Below are 14,137 nucleotides of genomic sequence, written 5' to 3'. Positions count from 1 at the left end.
TATGCAATAATATTATTACGATAATAAAAAGTGTTACAAACTTCATTGTTACAAGTGTAGAGAACATGTATACCAATAAAACAACTGATGCGTTGTTATACAAGTAAAATATTAATAATATGGAGTAAATTGTTATGGTGTAATGAGGATCTTTATATTGTAATTACTATCCTTTAAGAAGTTTTTAGTTATGTGACGACGTTTCTACATAGTTTATCGATAATTGAGGTGAAAAGTAATAATCAAGGTCAATTTCATGGTAATTCTTTGTATGAAAACCATTTGCCACATAAGCGACAAATAGTTGAAAAAGTAGTAATCAAGCTTGTATTTGTAGTAATTTTTCCAATTACAAGTTTGAAAATTATTTTACCAATATGACAACAAATTGTCGTAATAATGGTAAAACTGATATACATATGGTAAATAAATTGTTTGTGTAATAAAGTCCTTTAGCTAGTAATTAATACCTTACTTTATGTAAAATTTGTTGTGATTGAGATAATTACTTATAATACAACATGTTTTACTATAAAGTACAACAACTAAGGTATAACTGATAAATATAGTCGTATTATTGATATTACTTGGAATACGATTTTTTTAACGAAAATAACGATAATTTTATCTCTATTGACAACGAATATTGTAAATATTAATAATTAGACATAAATTATCTGAAGTCGTTAATCTTGTAAAATAGTTCTTTTTTTATGTAATTATGGTCATTTTTTAAGTAAATTACAACATTCATAATATTTTTACTACAAATACCACATTTAACCTATTTAGTGGTAATTACGGTGGTAAACTAAGTAATTACAACATTGACGACCCTCATTACACGTTTTTGAACAATTCACGTGTAACATAATTAAAATGTCCTTAAAATTGTAATTTTTTTACACATATCACCATATTACTGAATGACCTATTTACCTGTACAACAGATTGTTTATTTTTATATATTATTTTTAAATAATTGACATTCCCCGTAAAATACACAACGTTCTCAACCCATTTTCATAGTGCACAACACACAAGTGACACAACTGTGGTTCATCTTCGTTCTCACAGAACTGCCACGTCGCTCTCCGGCGGATAAAACATTCTGAAGCTCACTCTATCTTTCCCAGGAGCTCCAAAAGCCTCTCACACCCACCACTCTACTCGTCTCCGAATGGCCATTAGCGCCTCCCTGAGTTGTATCCTTTTATAAGAGCCCAGCTCTTCCTTTCATCTGTCAAACAAAAATGGACGGTTTCTCTCTCACCCTTACTACCCACACCCCTTTCTTTACTAACCGGACGCGTTTTCCTTCACTCTCAAGAGCACCAATCCCAGTTTTCCCTCCAAAAAATACCAACTTTATTGTTTACAGCTCCAAAGATGAGCCCAAGTTGGACCCTTTGGACCAAATGGAGCTCAAGTTTGGTCGCATGATCGGTGAAGACCCCAAACTCACACTTGCCAAGGTACCCTCTTGTGTTTTTGCTCTTAAAAATGTGTTCTTGAATTTTGAATTTGCTTAGTACTAGTTGTTACTTGTATGTAGTTTTTTGTTGAATGTTTAGTTATTTTGGAATTTTGGGTATTGTAGATATTGGGTAGGAAAGCAAACCCAGAAGCTAGTTATATGGATATTGAGAAGAGCTTTTACAAGAACAAGGGTAAGATAGTTGAGATAAAGGAGGTACCTTTTGGTGTGCCCAAGAATGCTGAGGTGTCTAAACCCATGGAGGGTTTGGGTTTGGATATGGTTAGACCTGTGCCAAAGAAAGTTAAGTCATCTCCCTTGGATGGTTTGAATTTGGCTCGGCCGGTGCCGAAAAAAGGAGTTAAATTTGAGGTTGATGATAAGCCTAGAGGGTCTGAGGTTAAGAAGTTGAGTCGACCTGTTGCGCCAAAGGGTGTGGATGGTAGTAAAGGTAGTGTTCCTAATGTGATTTTGAGGAAACCGAGTTTGTTTAGTGAGGATGATGTTGAGGATACGCGGTCGAGGCTGAGGATTAAACCGAATTTGTCATTGAAGATGAGGATTGAGCAGCCTAAGGAGAAGTTTAGTGATATGACATTGTTGAGAAAGCCCGAGCCAGTGATTGTTGATGAAGATAGTGAAAAGAAACAAGATGAATCGTCTAGTAGTGTAGGTAGGAATGGTGTTGGTGATATGACATTGTTGAGAAAACCCGAGGCAGAGAGTATTAATGGAAGTATTGGAAAGATACAAGAGCAATCTAGTAGTGTAGATATGAGTGTTATTGGTGATGCAGAAATGGAGATGTTGAGTGAAGAAGTCAATAATGAAGTTAGTGGTTTCACTCTATTGGAAAAGCCCAAAGCATTAAGTATGGAAAAAAATATTGAAAGTGATAATGAGGAATTTGAGCAAGAAGAGTCTAGTGTTATTGTAGATACTGATGGCTTCAAGGATCTATCTGAAGTTGCTGCAACGAGCGATCTAAGAAGACCCAGTCTCGAGGAATCCAGGGATGGTTTACTTGCAAAGATTCCCAGTCAAACAGATGATTACCCTATAGGTACTATTTATGTTGCATTGTATATTTCATTCAGCTAGAACTTTCAAATTGATACTGTGCTTGGAATTATAAGGATTACAGCCACATAAGCAGAGCACTATGGCGTCCAGTAAGGAGGTCATTGATGAGGATGAAATGTCTAGTACAAGTTCACCTGATTCTAATGTTGAACTTTATGTAGATGCTGCGCTACAAGGAAAACCAAAACGGTAAGCAAAGTCAGTCTTGAAATTCGTTTCCCCAGCCACCATTAAGTTGTTGTTTTGGTTTGATTAACTGGATATTTTCTTATAGGTTGGACCAACCTGTGAAAAAAGCATCTGTGAATGCAGAAAGCATTGCTGCTGAGCTTGAGAATCCCCTCTCTACATCTCCCAGTGTACTAACTCACATTTAAATGAGTTATTTCTACATTTAATTCTTTGCTGTTACGAAGCTTTATACTCTACAAATTTGTAGGGACATGAAGATGCTGATTGGATTGCAGCTGAAGAATTGGTTAAGACTGGAAATAGGGGAGATGTAGAAGTTATAAGTGCCAGCACCAGAGGTTTTGTTGTAAGTAAACTTTAGATAGTGATTCTTTTTATGTGTTTTTTCCTTTATTAGTAATCGTTATTGTTCCATTTTATTTCTCTGGCATTTGATTTGACCTTTATTTCAGGTATCTTTTCGCTCTTTAGTAGGATTTCTGCCATACCGTAATCTGGCTTTCAAGTGGAAATTCTTAGCTTTTGAGTCATGGTTAAGACGAAAGGGTTTAGATCCGTCCTTGTACAGGCGAAATCTTGGAATTATTGGAAGCTATGATGTCACAAACAAGATTAATCCAAGCCTAGAAAATGATGATATTGTTATTAAAAATGAGGGAGAAGTTACACCGGATATGACACTGGAAGAACTTCTTGGGATATATGACCAAGAGAAAATCAAATTCTTGTCATCATTTATTGGCCAGGTTTGGAGCAGTGATGGAAATTGAAAGATTGATTGTTTTAACTTTTATCTTGAGTCTTTAACATCACTATAATATTATATTTTGTTCTTGTTATTGATTTTGAGAAACTTAACTTTGCAGAAAATCAAAGTAAATGTGGTATTGGCCAACAAAAATTCTGGGAAACTTGTATTTTCAGTGAAGCCAAAAGAGAAGGAAGAGTCAATTCAGAGAAAAAGAAGTCTCATGGTGAGAAGCCACATTCAATTTGTTTGATGTATCTTTGTTGTTCTTTGTTTCAGCATTCCATCTATTCTTAAATTACTAGGTTTTGTTGACGACCATCTCTGTTTCTAAATTAAAATGTTCTTTATTGTTAATATGTACATGGGTAGAAACAGACGGGATCTTTTGATAGTGTCTATTGGAATATGGAACGATCAGCTTTTCTAGTTGGAACTTGGAAATGAATTTGGTATTAGGGTCCAATTAAAATGTTTTATTGAATGTGTGTGACGAAGCCATTATCCTAAACATTGGACTTGTTAATTTATCAAACATATTTTGAAGTTAGTGTAGGAAAGTGTATTTTATGTGGTTCTCAAACAAAAAAAACTGTGATGTTATCCTTTACAACATTACGTTAATGAATGCCATTCTCAGCTTATTGTGGACTGAAAAACTATGTAATCTTCAGTCTCTTACACCCATTTTTCTGGCAGGCAAAACTTCAAGTTGGTGATGTCGTGAAATGCTGCATCAAGAAAATTACTTATTTTGGTGTTTTTGTTGAGGTAACTAAAATGTTTCCCACTCAGTTTTGTTTTTTTTGGAAGTGGAAAGAAATTGTGTGCAACTGTTTTGATATCGCAGTTTGGTTCCATGATGAGGGTTCTGCATGACTAACAAATCTGATCTAAAGAATTTGTTGATTTGGTATGATCTCATTTGAGTCATGCTCTTTGGATAATATCATCAGCGTAAATGCCCTCGACATGGAGCCAAGACTGTGGACCTAACTTTCAAGAACTGTTTACCAATCAAATTGAGCCTAATTTCTTGTGAAACTGATATAGGTCGAAGGAGTGCCTGCACTAATCCATCAGTCAGAAATTTCTTGGGATGCCACTGTGGATCCTTCTTCTTACTTTAAAGTTGGTCAGGTAATTTGCTCAATTATCAAAATGTAGCTAATGTGCTTTTGTTTATTTGGGTCTATGTTGCTCAAATTTGAGACTGGTCCGGTAATCAAGGCATGAATAACGTAAATCTTCCGTGGATAAAAGCTGTCTTATTTCTTCAATTCTTCTGTGCCTTCTCTTGGCTGAACTTTGTCTTTGCTTTAGGTTCTGTACAAATTTCTGGGCTATTTTTTTTTTTCTCTGAACCTGGATTTAAATTGATAAAGAAACTCTTTCTAACCTCAGATTCTCGAGGCAAAAGTTTACCAACTGGATTTTGCACTTGAGCGTATCTTCTTGTCATTGAAGGAGATTATGGTAATGTGTTTCTACCTTTTAGTTATACGAATTTCTATTTAGATTAAGGAGATGTGCATTTACCAATAAAGTCTGTTGTATTTTTGGCAGCCAGATCCATTGATGGAGACCTTGGAGTCAGTGGTTGGTGATAATCAGACCCTGGATGGGAGATTAAAGGCAGCAGAAGCAGATACTGAGGTTATTACTTTACATGTTTTTTGGGAACTACTAAATGATTGTGGTTCTATACTGCACAGAGCATACTGTACTTGTGACACATATAGCATCATCCTTAATTATGAATAATAGAAATTATTCTTAGCAAATTAAATTACAGAACAAAGAAGCTTTAATGCTGATAAATTGGGTGGGTTGGGGTTTCGACAAAACCAAGATTGGGCAAGGAAAATTTATTTGGATGTGACATCCCATAATATGTTTATATATTCCTCTTCTCTGTCATATCTTGATTAGTTTGGTGGCAACATCATTTAGTTCGGAGTATCACTGACTGTTGCCATCTTACATTTCTACTCTTTTATTTATTTTATTTTTTTTATTTTCCAAAAACATACGTAAACTATACAGAAGAAAGCTGTATCATTCATTCATTCATATGTAAACTCTCCGGTAATTAACCAGCGTATACATGATATTGTCATTTATCCTCAGTATCTGATTCCAATTTTTTTGACAGTGGGACGATGTAGAATCTCTTATTAAAGAGCTGGAACAGACTGAAGGAATCCAGTCTGTATCAAAAGGTCGTTTTTTCTTGAGCCCAGGATTAGCTCCAACATTTCAGGTATGAGAAGTTATTTTAAGCTAGCATATATTGATATTTATCTACATGGTCTAGGCGCCATATTGTTTTGTATTATTTCTCGGGTATGGCAGTATGGCACCCATTATCACCATTTCCATTACTAATCTTGACCTTACTACAAAGTACAAACAAATTTAATGCTCGTCCTTTGCCTCAACCCTCTTGATCTATTGTAAGAAAAACTGGTTTAGCTTGTATTAGCCTAGATTTTTGTCCACTGATTTTTCAATGTAGATAAAAATCATAAAATCTTTATTGTCAACTCAACTATCTGCTTCTAATCAGTTTTCTTTCACTGCAGGTTTATATGGCATCCATGTTTGAGAATCAGTACAAGTTACTTGCTCGGTCTGAAAATAAAGTTCAGGAGGTAAGTTAGTAGGCTTTACTCATTTCAGTGACTAAAATCCAATAGAAATTGATCTCAGAGCAGCAAAATCAGAAGTTAATCCAATAAAGCTACGTCTTTGAAGTCTTAACCAAATGATTCATGCCTTCCTACCCGTCAAGCTCAAATTTATTTGGAACAGCATATTGAGAACTTCAATAGGGAGCTCTTGCAATAATGTTTAGAATGTCATGCATTATTGTTGTTCTAACACGTTATGCTTTAAGCTCCTGTATTTTTCCTTTAAACCATATTCAATCATATTGCTTTGAAGACATTAAAAGCACTTATTTTCAGCACCGTACTATAGTAAATAATCAATTATTGATTACATCACTTCTGGCAGGTAATAGTTCAAACATCACTGGACAAAGAAGAGATGAAATCTGTGATTCTAAGATGTACCAGCAGAGTAGGCTAGTCCTTTTCTACACCGTAAACTTGAAGAGTATCACCAGAAATTTTTGTAAATGTAGAAAATTAAAATCTTTGTAGATGGTGAGGATCAAAATTGTTATATCCTACGGTTTGTATGGACAACAGGCTCTGTAAATCCTCCAAACTGTATGAAAAATCACAACCTTACGGGTAGATCATAACACTATACGAATCACTGAAGCTGGTGTTGTTAATATGTTCATTTTTGTCAGCTCGCATTGTTAAAAAATTTATTTCACTTGCTGAGGCCGGGAGTGAAATACACACTATTGTACAATCCAAATTTATTTTTTTCTTCTTTAAGTTGAAGTTTTTATAAAAAGACAAAACACATGTTACTATTATGATTTGGTGAATGTATGAGATGTTTGAATTTGTAATTTATGGCTAAGATTATTTCAAGTACAAATGTGGCGACACGATAAATTTTTAACTTCGGCACATAAAGTGTTCTACAGATCAATGACATTTATACCTATAAATGAATGAAAGTTCGGATTTCAAATCTCCCTCTCTTAATTATCCCTAAAAATGAAAGATAACACCAAAAATATAGAGCAAGAAAACAGAACAATGTAATCTCTTATAGAAGACAGAATTGTACAACTAACTACCTCTTGAGTCTTGACAAACTTCAACGTCGTACTTTCCCAACTTTGACCCAGAATCAATGCCTCCTTTCTGTTAAGTGGTTGTCGTGTCGTTGTCTGCTGCTTCAATCCATTGGGTCATGAACCATGTGCCCTACACTGACCAAAACACCCTTTGGCCCCTCTTTCATTGCTTCCAAGACTTGAAGTGCAAGTGCCATTTACTCCAGCTCAGAAGCAACTCCCAACCTCCTCCTCTTTCCCTCTCTTTAATTTCTTCTAATGCAAATGAACGAATGAATGAGAGTCCTTTAAACCCTGACATTTCTTAACTGCTGCTGCTTCGTCTTGTTGTGTGGCTTATTTAATGAGAAGTGGAAATGGGTATGGGAACAAGCACCTTTGTCATCAGATGGATCAACTTTCTCACCATGGTAATGTTTTTGCACCTTTTGCTTAATCCCATTTATGTTTTTTATCTTAAACATTTGGGACAGCTGGTTTCTTTTTGGTTAACTATAGTTCCTGGCTATCTGTTGAATGATTAAGTAGGTTGGTTAGCATTGCTGTTTATTTTTCTGGGCTGTAATGCTCAATGCCTATTTTGGAGGCACTTTAAGTTTTATCCCCATGTTGTTCTTTCGCTTAATAATAGGAATAGGTAGGTGCTTTTGAGGCCAGTTATCTCTCAAATGACTAGATGGGTTGGTGGATTCTAATTTTTTCTGGGTTTTAATGCTCAATGCATGTTCTTGAGGCTCTTTAAGTTACTTTGTTGATGTCCGCTACTGGGTTTCTTTCTTGCCCTTGATTTTTGATAGTGCAATGTTCTAAAACTTTCTCTCTCTTTTAAAATCTGGCCAATTTATGATTTTTTTTTTTCCATGGATTTGGTAATTTTTTCTACTCAGTCCTTTGGTTTTAGCTCCTGCATTCAGATTTTTGTAAAATCGTATTCAAATTCATATTCTTAGCTAGCCAAGTAATGAGGAGCTCTAGTTCATAAGTGCTATAAATGAAGAAAGAATGAATCTTTATGTGCTGGTGGTGTGTTAATGCTCTCTTATAATATTGACCATGCAGCTCTTAGCAATTGCTGTGGTAGGTTTCGGAGTATGGATGAGCACTCATCATGATGGCTGTCGGAAATCGCTCACAATCCCTGTTTTAGCAATTGGTGCTGTCATCTTTTTAGTGTAAGTCCACCACCTGAAAATTGATGCAGTTTGTATTTCAATCTTAAAAGTTGTATTAATTTAAATTAATTCTACATGCACTGATGCGCTTGTGGTGTTTGATTGATAGATCTATAATCGGGTTCTTGGGTGCGCTGAAAAGAAGCTCCATACTGTTGTGGATTGTATCCTTACTGAAATGTGGTTCAATGTGTTCAAGAGATTGTTTTTTCGATCTTTCTTGTCTTTTCCTTAACTTTTATGTGCAGTATTTGATTCTCCTGTGCTTTATATTGGTGGGCATCCTGGTGTTCACCGTATTAGCGTAAGTAATAGCTCAAAAAAGAATATTGTAGCTCAATGTTTATGTAACTCAAGTTATAGTATTTCATGTTGCATTTCTCTATTATCTGATTTTTTGCATCACAAGAATGGGAAGTCTTATCAGATGTACATAAGAGGATAAATGTGTCATGCTTTGCTGCGATTTGAATTTTGTGATGAATTTCTGAATTTTAGTTCCAGCTGTTGTTTACATATCTTTGTTTCATATGCCTTGTCAAGGAGCATAAGATTCTTGCATGCTCATGCAATGTTATTGATCAAATGGTGTAATAAGTATCTGTAAATCACACATAGGCTTGCCTCCCCATAATTTGAAATATAGCTCGCACATAATTGGTTGTCACTAGCTGGCTTTCACCAATTTAATATCTGCTCCTCATTCTCTGTGTTTAAATGTCACCAGGACTGCCACTTTATCTTGTTCATTTCACTTGTAGGTTCATTGTCACAAATAATGGTTCTGGTCATAGTGTTGCAGACTTGAGGTAACTCTTCATGCATGCCTTTTCTATCGTGGCATACTGGCATTATCTTTTTTCTGATCCTTCATCTTAATTTTTAGTTGGACAAAGTGCTCATTTGTAGTTTCTACTCCTGAACTTAGTATGTTAGCAGTCTTACTGAATATTTGAATGTATGAGCACAAAACTGGTCACCGTTTCATTTTGTCAGAAGAATGCATTTTATTTCTTGATCCCTTTTCTTTTTCTGGTTGTCTTATGCGCGGTGAGCGAAAATTGGTATTCTGGGTGCGATTAATGTACTCTTGTCTGCTCAGGTTCAAGGAGTATCGACTCAAGGATTACAGTTCATGGTTCCTAAAAGAAGTGAGTTTCGTTTTCTATTAGCAGGGTAAAATAGTGATATGGAGTGTCAACTTCAACTTTGCCATGCATTTTTTGATATTAGTTGTTCATCTTGTTTTAGTTGAACAATACCCATAACTGGAAGCACTTAAAAAGTTGTCTTGTGAAATCAGATGATTGCAATAACCTCTCAAAGAAGTATAAGGTTCACATCTGAACTTGTTTTGATTACTTGTTTCTCTCCTCTATCATCAATTATAATTTTCTTTGGTTTCCTTTTTATCTGGACTTGATTGGATGCTTTTAATTGTTGGATGTAGACTCTCAAGAAATTCAAATTGGCAAAGCTGACCCCTGTTGAGGCTGGTTGCTGTCGACCTCCATCTGAGTAGGTGCCGAACTTGGATTTTTACTGTTGCTTCTTTTGTTCGTTCATGTATTCTTTCTCCTCATCCTCCTGAAGCTTTTCTGTTTTCCAACTAAAGTTAAAATCAACCCATTTTTGTTGATATAACGTAAGTATTCTCTAATACAGTCCTTGAATAAGTCTCTAATAAGGTTCTGAAGTATGGCCTTGAATAATTAAGATTCATACTATTATATTAGGAATGGACAACTAAGGTATCAAGATGCACCCCGGTTGTCCATATCGAGATTTAACAAAGAAGTCCTTATCTCAAGAACTTTTCAGAGACTTCAGTTATGTTAGCTTTCTTGGTTCACATAATTGTAGTAATTTATGTAACTAGTGGTTCTTTTTTGTCTGTAATTTTATGTAACTCATGTCAAATTATTTAGTTTATATGCAGTTTGTTTCAGACTAATGAAACTCCATATTACTAATCTTGCCAATTACTCCCATTCACCTTTACTCCTAGATGCGGTTATCCAGCTGTTAATGCCTCGTACTATGACTTGAGCTTTCATCCAGTTAGTTCAAACAAGGACTGCAAACTTTACAAAAATGCTCGGGACACCAAGTGCTATAATTGTGATTCCTGCAAGTAAAGATTCGTCTCAATCTCATGTTCTGTTTCTTATGTTTTTCTCTGTTTACTTCTTTATAATATTTCTCGTTGCCATTTATGACAATGTTTTTCCAGGGCTGGAGTTGCACAATACATGAAAACTGAGTGGAGAGTGGTTGCAATTTTCAACGTTGCTCTCTTTGTTGTTTTGGTAAGGCGTTCTCTCTCATCTACTCAATATAATTGTTGAAGAGTTCACTATAAAAAAGCTGCAGTACATTAATTTCAAATACTGAAATGACTTCACCAAGTTTATGTGAAGTTGTGAACAAAAGTCAGTGTAATGAGCATGATGGCAAAAGGAATTAATGTTCTTCACTCATACTGTGTTTCTCGTTGGGAACGCTTCAATAACCTCTACCATATTTTATTCGAATTTAATTTCTGCAATGCTTGATGTCTTGAGTATTGACATTGATTTTTCAATTTGTTCTGCAATGCCAGTCTCTGATATACTTTGTGGGCTGTTGTGCGAGACGAAATGCTGCAAGACACCGTTCTAAAACTTAAAAGGAGGAGTTCTACTTTCAGAAGTCCACTTAGGGAAGATACAGTATCCCTGAAGATCCATTGGTGCAAGCTGTGAGTGAATTTTTCCCTTTTCCATTTCATTTCACGATGAAATGTTCAGTAATACAATGGGTCATACTTTCTGGCTAGCGGTTCTCAGAAAGTTCTTGTAAAGATGTTCTATGATGCTATTGTAATGAAGTGTATCAATTTTTTCAGGATCAATTTTTTTTTTTTGGGAAAATGCCCATTTAGTATTAATTTAAACCTCTTATTTCACATTCCAATAATAATTTTTTTCATGAGCCAATTCCAACATAAGGTATCATTTTTTATGTCTAAATGCACAAATCTTTATTAATGTCATAATAAAAAAAGGATTAAATTCAGTTTACCCCCTCAAACTTTAGGGCTAAAATCAGTTCAGTCTCTGATATTTTTTTTAATCAGTTCAATGCCTAAACTTTTAAAATGCATCACTCTAGTCCAAAATTTGAATTTAGTTCAAAATGTGACGTCATCTGGTGAGTTGGAGTCGACATAGTGACCCATTTTTCAGCCTTTCACCCTTCATTTGAGAAATAGGAAGAGTTGTGGTTTTGCACTGTTGCACTATTGCATTATTGCTAGAGCGTTTATGTTTTTAATTTTAGGGTGGAATGTGAAAATGTCCATTATATCCTTCTAAGGGGTTCATTGTTTGTAAAAGTGGGTCAACATGTTTGGGCCAACTCAGCTTGTGATGTAATCATTGAAGTCAATTTTGAAATTTAGAGTATATTGGCATCGGCCGTCTACATGGGCGGATACATATGAAGGGCTATATAGGTTCAAGCTTAGACAGTTTTTTTGGCCAAAAACCCTCAAGTATAAGTATATATATTTACATCCTATAACCCAAACAAGAGTGAGAAGAAACATTTAGTTCCCCATCTTTGGGCATGATAGTCTTCTAAATCTAATAAGAGATTAGTTCCCTACCATGGCTGCCTCAAACTTTAGGAGGGTCAAGGCGGCCCAAGGCGTGTCAACCCGGCCCTAGACGAGTCAAGGTGGGCCAAGACAGGCCTAGGCGGGTCAAGGCGGCCCCTTGGCTGCCCTAGGCAGGTCAAGGCGGCCCTCTGGCTGCCCTAGGCGAGCCTAGGAGGGCCTAGGAGGGTCAAGGCGGCCCAATACGGGTCTAGGAGGGTCAAGGCAGCCCCTTGGCGGCTCTAGCTGAGTCATGGCGAGCCTAGGAGGGTCAAAACAGGTTTAGGAGGGTCGCTTGGCGGCCCTAAGCAAGTCAAGGAGGCCACTTGGCGGCCAAAGCTTGGCTGCCTTAGGTGGGCCTAGGAGAGTCAAAGCGGCCCAAGGCGGCCCTAAGAGGGTCATGACGACCCCTTGGTGGCCCTAAGCGAGCCTAGGAGGGTCTAAGTGGATTAAGGCCGGTCAAGACGGGTCTAGGCGACCACTTGGCGGCCATAGGCAGGTCTAAACGGCCACTTAGCGGCCCTAGGCGGGTCAAGGCGGCCCCTTGGCTGCCCTAGGAGGGTAAAGGCGGGTCAAGACGGCTCTTGGCGCGTCAAAGCGGCCTCTTGACGGCCCTAAGCAGGTCAAGACGGCCCCATGGCAGCCCTTTGCGGGTCAAGGCGGCCCTAGGCGGCCCCTTGGCAGCCCTAGAAGGGTCATGGAACCCCTTGGCTGCCCTAGGCGGACCTAGGGGGGGTCAAAGCGGCATAAGGCGGGTCATGGCGGCCCTAGACAGGTCAAGGAGGGTCATGGCGACCCCTTGGTGAGTGATGGCGGCCCCTTGTTGGTCCTAGACGAGCCTAGGAGGATTAAGGCGGGCCAGGGTGGGTCAAGGCAGGCCTACGCGGGTCATGGTGACCGCTTGGCGGCCCTGAGCAGGTTTAAGCGGCCTTACGCGGGTCAAAGCGGCCCCTTGGCTGCGTTAGGCGAGCCTAGGAGGGCCTACGCAAGTGAAGGCGAGTTTAGGAGGGTCAAGGTGGCCGCTTGGTGACCCTAGGCAGGTCAGGGTAGCACCTTGGCTGCCCTGGAGGGTCAAGGTGGGTCCTTGGCGGCCCAAGGTGGGTTAAGGGGGGTTAAGGCGGGTCAAGACGGCTGCTTAGCGGCCCTAAGCAGGTCAAGGCGGCCCAAGGCGGGTCAAGGCGTCCCATGGTAGGTCTAAGCGGGTTAAGGCGGCCACTTGGCGACCCTTGGAGGGTTATGGGCATGGCTGCCACTTGGCTGCCCTAGGCGGGCCTAGGTGGGTCAAGGCGGGTCAAGGCGGTTCTCAGCAGGTGAAGGCGAGCCTAGGAGGGTCAAGGCATGTCAAGGGGACCAATGTGGGTCTAAGAGGGTCAAGGAAGCTCCTTGGCGGGTCAAGGCGGACCAAGGCGGGTATAGAAAGGTCAAGGCAGATCAAGGCGGGTCAAGGCACGTCAAGGTGACCGCTTGGTCACCCTAGACAGGTCAAAGCGGTCTCTTGGCTGCCCTAGGAAGGTCAAGGCGACCCAAGGCGGGTCAAGGCGGCTCAAGCCGGGCCATGACGCGTCAAGGTGGGTCAATGCGGGTCAAGGCGGCTGCTTGGCGACTCTAGGCAGGTCAAGGTGGCCCCATGGCTACCCTAGGAGGGCCTAGGAGGGTCAAGACGGCCCATTTGGCTGCCCCAAGAGGGTCAAGGCGGCCCCTTTGGCTGCCCTTGGAGGGCCTAGGAGGGTCAATTGGCCTAATGGCGACCCTTTGGCGGGCTGCCCTAGCGAGCCTAAGAGGGTCAAGGCAACCTAAGGCGGCCAAAAGAGCACTAAGGCGGCCCAAGTCGGGTCAAGGTGGCCCTAGACGGGCCTAGGTAGGTCAAGGCGGTCCCATGGCAACCCAAGATGGGTCAAGGCGGCCCCTTGGCTGCCCTAGGAGGGTCAAAGCAGGTTATGGCGGACCTAGACGGATCAAGGCGGTCCTAAATGGGTCAAGGCGGCCCTAGATGGGCCTTGGTGAGTCATGGCGGCCCCTTGGTGGCCCTCGAGCCTAAGAGGGTCAAAGCGGGTTAAGGCGGCCTCCATGGCGGGTCAAGATGGGACAAGGCAGGCCTAGGCGG

At 39.4% G+C, this 14,137-nt stretch overlaps 2 protein-coding genes across 2 annotated transcripts in view; both read left to right on the top strand.

The window, feature by feature from the left end:
• The window catches only part of LOC101304100, an 11,014-nt gene extending 4,369 nt beyond the window's left edge, over positions 1-6,645 (top strand). The window contains exons 6-20 of the mRNA XM_004300725.1: positions 1,395-1,475; positions 1,601-1,723; positions 1,778-2,540; positions 2,614-2,749; positions 2,835-2,919; positions 3,000-3,098; positions 3,205-3,498; positions 3,619-3,726; positions 4,200-4,271; positions 4,554-4,640; positions 4,905-4,976; positions 5,067-5,156; positions 5,656-5,763; positions 6,086-6,154; positions 6,519-6,645. Of these exons, the coding sequence (XP_004300773.1) occupies positions 1,395-1,475; positions 1,601-1,723; positions 1,778-2,540; positions 2,614-2,749; positions 2,835-2,919; positions 3,000-3,098; positions 3,205-3,498; positions 3,619-3,726; positions 4,200-4,271; positions 4,554-4,640; positions 4,905-4,976; positions 5,067-5,156; positions 5,656-5,763; positions 6,086-6,154; positions 6,519-6,593 (2,262 nt within the window). The 3' untranslated portion in view covers positions 6,594-6,645. The remainder of the gene's footprint in view (positions 1-1,394; positions 1,476-1,600; positions 1,724-1,777; positions 2,541-2,613; positions 2,750-2,834; positions 2,920-2,999; positions 3,099-3,204; positions 3,499-3,618; positions 3,727-4,199; positions 4,272-4,553; positions 4,641-4,904; positions 4,977-5,066; positions 5,157-5,655; positions 5,764-6,085; positions 6,155-6,518) is intronic.
• Positions 6,646-7,580: 935 nt separating this feature from the next.
• Positions 7,581-10,744, top strand: LOC101303812 (tetraspanin-10-like). Its single transcript, XM_004300724.1, has 10 exons — positions 7,581-7,634; positions 8,284-8,396; positions 8,506-8,560; positions 8,645-8,700; positions 9,158-9,205; positions 9,499-9,547; positions 9,648-9,731; positions 9,847-9,914; positions 10,405-10,530; positions 10,630-10,744. Exons 1-10 carry the CDS (start codon positions 7,581-7,583, stop codon positions 10,742-10,744), a joined length of 768 nt encoding a protein of 255 aa, XP_004300772.1.
• Positions 10,745-14,137: the final 3,393 nt, after the last annotated feature.

The sequence above is a fragment of the Fragaria vesca genome, linkage group LG5, assembly GCF_000184155.1.
Source record: "Fragaria vesca subsp. vesca linkage group LG5, FraVesHawaii_1.0, whole genome shotgun sequence".
Classification (NCBI taxonomy): domain Eukaryota; kingdom Viridiplantae; phylum Streptophyta; class Magnoliopsida; order Rosales; family Rosaceae; genus Fragaria; species Fragaria vesca.
Note: the sequence above shows the minus strand (reverse complement) of the source record. Positions and strands in the feature narration are given on the sequence as shown.

Excerpts from the sequence above, each read along its gene's own strand:
- LOC101303812 (XM_004300724.1), top strand. The coding sequence starts at position 7,581 with ATGGGTATGGGAACAAGCACCTTTGTCATCAGATGGATCAACTTTCTC. Across the intron at positions 7,635-8,283 it reads GGATCAACTTTCTCACCATG|CTCTTAGCAATTGCTGTGGT; the intron begins GTAATGTTTTTG and ends TTGACCATGCAG. Across the intron at positions 9,548-9,647 it reads GTTCATGGTTCCTAAAAGAA|TTGAACAATACCCATAACTG; the intron begins GTGAGTTTCGTT and ends ATCTTGTTTTAG.